We start from the raw sequence: 7,256 nt of genomic DNA, 5'->3' as shown, positions 1-7,256 counted from the left end.
AGAGGAACTGACTAATTAGTAAACTAGACAACTCACAATACCCACCAGGAAATGCAAATTGATTTCTCCTATTAAATTTTAGAAGACGTTGTTACCAGGATAGTTATTAAATTGAGATGAAAACCAAGCTGAAAATGAAACTATGTAACTGATCAGCTTACTGTTAAAGGCATATTTAGATACTCAAATAAAATAATTTATACCAGATAAACTTTTTCCATCTGCAAGGAAAGTTAGTTTAGTTTGTGTCTCCCAGGCAAAATGATCAAACTCTAAATAAAGCACCATTTGAAAGTAAGTGATAACTGTATATAATTCCATATATGCATAAAATGGCCCCTGTGATTAAAAAAAAAAAGATAAATCATTGCAAGTAAGGTACCTCTTGTGGATAAAATATGAATCATGAAATGATTGGTCAATAAAGTTATTAAACCATTCTCAGAAATATTAGACAGGAATAGAAATCAAGATCCATTTGTAAAAACAAAAAGTAATAGGAAAAATTTAATAAGATGGCTAGCTAGTGCAGTGATAAAAGAATTTTTTTTTTTTAATTAGCTGAACTTGCCACTGAAATCAGCATCGTTAGATGCTCTGAAATCAGGACTGACGGTGTTTCCAGCCATTATGACAATTTGAGCTCATCAATGAACACTTATAAACAAAACAAACTCATGTTTTATTATACAAAAAATAATCGTTTCTTGATTCAGAACCCATATACCTGATGGACTCTCTATCTTGTGTCAAGAAGCTAGGAACTCTCAACTGAGACAGTAAATAACATGTCATAGCATTACAATGCCTTATGGATTGTATATTATATATAATGTAATTAAATATGTAAAATACAATGACTTTATGGTCCCAAGCCTTATCCCTTACTAGTTGGGAGAACTTCAGCAAGTTCTCTGAATTATAGCTTATGCATCTGTAAAATGGAGCTAAGAATACCTTAGTATTGGTGGTTTTAAAATAAGTCCTCTAATCCAAGCACTTTGGAGGCCAAGGCGGGCAGATCACCTGAGGTCAGGAGTTCAAGACCAGCCTGACCAACATGGTGAAACCTCGTCTTTATATTAATTTTAAAAAATAATAATAATAAGTCCTCAAGGCCAAGGATGGTGGCTAACGCCTGTAATCCCAGCAGTTTGGGAGGCTGAGGCAGGTGGATCACCTGAGGTCAGGGGTTCAAGACCAGCCCAACCAACATGGTGAAACCCTGTCTCTATTTTAAAAAAAAAGAAAAGAAGTCTTCAAATTCTTTGACACTCTTTCCCATCAAAAGACGGAAACTTATTCTCTTCCCTTTAAACATGGGCCAGGCTTAGTCATTCACTTGTAAGGAACTGAAGGCAGGACTGGTGCAGTGGCTCATGCCTGTAATCCCAGCACTTAGGGAGGCCGAGGAGTGCAGATCACCTGAAGTCAGGAGTTCGAGACCAGCCTGGCCAACATGGTGAAACTCCATCTCTACTAACAAAAATTAGCCGGGTATGGCAGCAGGCACCTATAATCCCAGCTACTCAGGAGGCTGAGGCAGGAGAATCACTTGAACCCAGGAGGCAAAGGTTACAGTGACCTTGGTCACACCACTGCACTCCAGCCTATGTGACAGAGTGAGACTCAATGTCAGAAAAAACAAACAAAACAAAAAAAGAAAAACATGGTCCAAAAATAAAGTGAGTTTATTTTTGGGTGTGACTATGAAACTGTTTGCTGAGACCTCAGAAAGTCTACAAGGTGTTGCTTCATAGGCCCTTTCAAGCAGACAAAAGGTCTGGCATTTTTTTTGTTTGTTTGCTTTTTCCTTCTTTATTTTTTTTCAACACACCATTGCTGGCTTGAAAGGCCTACAAATCTCAAGGGTGTCATTGGACCACAGCTTTAGGAGGAGAGAGAGAAGGGCTAGAGGAGATTTATTGGTATGGATTTTGCTTAACAGGGTTAGTTATAAATTGATTAACAAGAGGATTTTATATATATATATATATATATATATATATATATATATATATATATATATATATATAAAAGAATTAGAATTAAACTGAAAGGGACATTCAGGCCTTTGGATTCCAGACTTCTAACAGCAGGAAGCAGTCTAAAAAGACTGTCACTCAGCTGCAAACATGGGCTACTTTTTTTTTTTTTTTTTTAGGAGACAGAGTTTCATTCTTATTGCCCAGGCTGGAGTGCAATGGCATCGTCTCGGCTCACCGCAACCTCCACGTCCTGGGTACAAGCAATTCTGCCTCATCCTCCCAAGTAGCTGGGATTACAGGCATGTGCCACCATGTTGGCTAATTTTGTATTTTTAGTAGAGACAAGAGTTCTCCATGTTGATAAGGCTGGTCTCGAACTCCTGACCTCAGGTGATCTGCAACATGGGTTGCTTTTAATGGAAAAGGAAGAATGGCTCTCAAAGTTGGATGGAGAGCCCAGTGGTTGGAACCAAAAGCACGGTGGACAACTTCCAGGTGTAGGACCGAGCTCCATCAAGAAACTGGCAACATAATCCACAGCTGGATATCAGAATCTCTGTGTGCCAGTGGTATGTGCTTCACTTTCCCGACTTTTTGAACAGAAGCATCTACAGCGATGATCCTGTGCTTATTCCACTATTGTACAATATGTTGGATGCAGCGGGCAGATAGGCAACTTGTCTTGATTCACGGGTCTTCAGGTGGAGAGGAACTGTACTGCGAAGCTCTACTCCAGGAACAGCACCCAAGGAGCCTCAGCCACTCCTGTGCCTGATTTACACGTCAAGATCATGAACCTTGAGCCCAAGCCTGACGCTACAAGTGATACAATGTTTAAAGGGTTTAGGGTGGAGGAGTGAGTCTATTTTGCCTGTAGGGGAAAATGCAGGTAATGTATGTCCAGTGGGTAAATTGTGATGGTTTTAAAATATGTCCACAAATTCTATGATATTCTTCTCAGCAAAAGGTAGGGGCTAATTCCCCTTCCCTTGAATCGTGGCTGGCCTCACTGACTTAATTTTAACCAATAGAATATGGCAGAAGTGATCCTGTGTGATTTCTCCAATGAGGTCACCAACGGGGACACAGCTTTTGCCTTCTTCTTCTTTCTGGAGATGTTTATCTTTGGAACCCAGCCAGCACTGCGTGAAGAGGCCAAGGAGCTCCAGGGAAAGGTCATGTGGAGGTGCTCTGGTCGTAGCCCGTGCTGAGCCCCAGCATCAACCTGCAGACCTGTAGGTAAGTGAGATTTCAGATGATGCCAGCCACCAGCCTCAAGTCACCCCTTCTCTCAGCAAGTTTTAAGTATACAATACCACATCAACTGGAGTTGTAGGACTTTCTCCTTAGATCAGCTGAAAGCCGAGTTCTTGTCACACCGCCATGAGCGATTAGGCTCACAGACAATCTGGAGAATGAGAAAAATGGAATTTATTAGGCAAAAAGGGAAAAAAAAGGTAGAGGGGTGGGAGACAGGAACTCTCAGCAGAGTGAGAGTCCTGCTAGCTGGTTTTCCAGCATCGCAGATGGAATTCCAGGTTCCACCCTGGAGTAGGAGAGGCCAGGCTCCTCCCCACTGCAAACGGAGTGAACTTTAGGAGGCTCCACCCCAGTGTGCACCCTTGGGCTTTCTCAGAGCCACCATGTTGCATATCAGTACTTGTCTTATTTTAGAAAAATCAGTCATGAAAGCCCCGTAGCAAGAAGAAAAATGGTAATATATTGTAGGCTATCATTCTGTGAAATGGCTGTATATGCAAAGTTGCTCCCAAATGCTGAAGAACCAAAGAAGGTGGCCGAGAAATCCAGTGTCGGGAAAGGGTGTTTCATCAGGGAACTTACAGACAGAAGGGTGGTCTTGGGCAGCAGCAAGACAGGTAGATCTCTGCACTGTTACTCCCCAGACCCAAGGCTGATGGGGAAGGGGTATACCTGCTCCAGCAAGACAATGAAAGGCAACTCTCCAGAACAGACAAGAAGGCTGTGTGTCATATCCTATAATTTGTGTCATATCCTTGGTTTGTGAATCTCTGCTTAACATCAAGGTTGACATGTTCTTACACTAAGGACAGCAAATAAAGTAGGACTCAGGAGACATTCACGGGCCTGGGGCTAATCAGACATCAGGCTGACAGGTTAGCATCCGAGAGGGAGCCACGTTTGTCTCCACAGTTATAACGCCAGAATCAAATGATTACGCCTGTAAATAAGTACAGAAGAGAAACAGAGGGATTAGATGGGGGGGAGGAATGATTTTTTCTTCCATTACCCAAATTTTCTGTAATATTTTTACTTCAGTAATCCAAGGAAACGCATATATTTTAAAATTTTTATCGTACATTCCCAGTCTAAATCGAGTTACCTCTTTTCACGGACCTCCCTTCCTGTTAAGTCAGGTAAAGTGACTTGGAAGAGGAGCAGGGATAAAGCGGCATCCTATTTCTTGGAGCTTGGGGATCAACAGAGGGTTCACTCTAGAACCCAGATTGCCTACCTTCCCAGCTGATGCCCAATTCCCCCCAATACTAGTTAGTTCTCACCTATATAAACTGAGTATTAGATCCAGTGCCACATTAAATGTGCATTATTTGTGTAAGCAGAAGTCACAGCTGTCTGAGCTTAGAGGCGATATCATCCAGTAGTTGGAGGAGTTGGTCAAAATACATGGGTTGGATACCTGCCTCCACTGAGAATTGGCTGAGGACTTGGCAGATGTAATTAAGGACCTCAAGATGAGATCATTCTGGATCAGGTGGGCCCTAAATCCAACAAGTGTCCTTTTAAGAGAGGAAGACATGACAGAGAGCAGGAGGTCATGTGAAGACAGAAGCAGAGATTCACAAGCCAAGGAATGCCCGGGGCCACCGGAAGCTGGAAGAAGCAATGAACACATTCTCCCTTAGAGCCCCAGAGGGAGCCCAGCCCCACCCACCCCTTGATTTGAGTTCTGGCCTCTAGAACTCTGAGAGAATAAATTTTGTTGGATCAAGTCACCCAGTTTGAGGTTGTTTGCAACAATTCTGGGAAACTAATATGATGGATGGGTCTCACAATCCTAACTGGATGAAAAAAATCCAAGTTAGAGAAAACAAGGACACCATCTCAACAGCGTTTCAGAAACATGAAACCCATAGGTTGTACTGTTTAGGAATACATGTGTATTGACAAAAGCGTAACAAAACAAATGGGAATGATGAATACCAAATTTAGAGAAGTGGAAACTGTAAAGAATCCAAAGAAATGCATATATTTTAAAGTTTTTATTGTGCATTCCCAGTCCCAACCCAGTTACATCTTTTCACTGACCTCCCTTCCTGTTAAATCAGGTAAAGTGGCTTGGAAAAGGAGCAGGGATGAAGTGGCATCCTATTTCTTGGAGCTTGGGGATCAACAGAGGGTTCACTCTAGAACCCAGATTGCCTACCTTGTACTACCTATACGTTGTACTGTTTAGGAATACATGGATCGCCGGGTGCAGTGGCTCACGCCTGTAATCCCAGCACTTTGGGAGGCTGAGGTGGGTGGATCACGAGGTCAAGAGATCGAGACCACTCTGGTCAACATGGTGAAACCCCGTCTCTACTAAAAATACAAAAAATTAGCTGGGCATGGTGGCATGTGCCTGTAATCCCAGCTACTCAGGAGGCTGGGGCAGGAGAATTGCCTGAACCCAGGAGGCGGAGGTTGCTGTGAGCCGAGATCGCGCCATTGCACTCCAGCCTGGGTAACATGAGTGAAACTCCATCTCAAAAAAAAAAAAAAAAAAGGAATACATGAGTACTGACAAAAGCATAATGAAACCAAAGTGATGAACACCAAATTTAGAGAAGTGGAAACTGTAAAGGGAAGGAAGGGACTACAGTGTGGGGAGTGGGAGGTCACAAAGCAAAGGCTTCACCTGTGTGGATAGTAATGCATTTCCCAAGCTGGGTGGTAGAGTGAAGGAGGATGGGTATCATAGGTTTACACCTTAGTGTATGTCTTAACTATTTCATTATAATACAATTTAAAAGGGAAGAAATGAAAAAGGACAAAAAGGAAGGTTGACAGCACCTTGAAGGTGGGGGAGCTTCTTTCTTGGATAAACATATGACCTTTCAAGGTCAGAACAGGATGATTTGGTGCATATCTAGCTCCTGATACTAAGCAGGTGAAACTCACTTTGTTAATATTTAGTGTTCTGCTGCTGCTCATAAATAATTCCAACAGTAACCTTTCATTGGAAAAACACCTGTACAGTGCCAACTCTGATTACTCCCTGTGGATACTGCTTAGCTAAAAATTAATATATCATACTTTCTAGAATGACAGAATGTGGGCTGGAATAAGAGAAAACAGTAATTTATAAGATGGAGTTTCTTTTTTCTTTATTCTCAAGTCAAAAAAATTATCGAGTCCACATTTGCAGAGTCTTTTATTGGCCTTAATCTTAGGTTGTCTATCAAAAACAATACTGCTGTGGATTAATAAACATCACAAACCCATAATAAACTGCACGGGCCCCTAGTCCTCCTAGGTAATACACGAGCTAAGCTGAAGACCATAAACGTGGGCTGTCGCGCGCTTGCTACCTCGGCGTGGCTGAGGATGCCTGCTGGCTGCACTACCTGTAATATCCACGAGGTGGCAGCAACACCATGGCTGCCAGCCCGGGACCTCCACGGGCGACTGAGGCTGCACAGTTGACGTCCTCATCACCAACTGGGCGGTCCTGGTTTCAAAACCAGATCTGGTTGTTTTCTTTGAGAGCTAGGATTTAGACAAACACTGTGATTATTTTCAATGAAAAATTATTCATGCCAATCATACAACCATAATTCGATCTCTGGTATAAGCAACCTTCTCTTTCCTTTTTAAAAATTTTTTTGAATATTAGATGGTGAAATCCTGCATTACTTTAAAAACATGCCCAGGCCAAACGACGGAGACTCTAAAAAGATCAGCGGTTGCCAGGGGTTGGGGAGGAGGGAGATGAATTGGTGGAGCTTGAAGGATTTTTAAGGCAGTGAAAATACTCTGTATTATAGCATAATGAGTTCTATGTTGTTATACATTTGTCCAAACACATAGAATGTACACCACAAAGAGTGAACACCTATAATCCCAGCACTTGGGACTAAGGTAAACTGTGGACTTTGGGTAATGAGGTAACAAATGTACCCTCTGGGGGATGTTGATAATGAGGGAGGCAGTGCACACGCAGGGCAGGGGTGGGGATATGGGAAATCTCTGTACCTTCTACTCAATTTTGCTGTAAACATAAAACTG

The 7,256-nt window shown here is 42.3% G+C and overlaps 1 protein-coding gene across 1 annotated transcript in view; it reads left to right on the top strand.

Moving 5' to 3' along the window:
* The first annotated feature begins 3,022 nt into the window (after nucleotides 1–3,022).
* LOC135272757 (obscurin-like) overlaps nucleotides 3,023–7,256 on the top strand; it is a 64,785-nt gene continuing 60,551 nt past the window's right edge. The window contains 1 exon segment of the mRNA XM_064371349.1: nucleotides 3,023–3,163. Within this exon segment, the coding sequence (XP_064227419.1) occupies nucleotides 3,023–3,163 (141 nt within the window).

Source organism: Aotus nancymaae, unplaced genomic scaffold (assembly GCF_030222135.1).
Source record: "Aotus nancymaae isolate 86718 unplaced genomic scaffold, 86718_ANA_hifiasm-v0.15.2.pri h1tg000131l, whole genome shotgun sequence".
Classification (NCBI taxonomy): domain Eukaryota; kingdom Metazoa; phylum Chordata; class Mammalia; order Primates; family Aotidae; genus Aotus; species Aotus nancymaae.
This window is presented reverse-complemented; position numbering and strand designations above follow the sequence as displayed.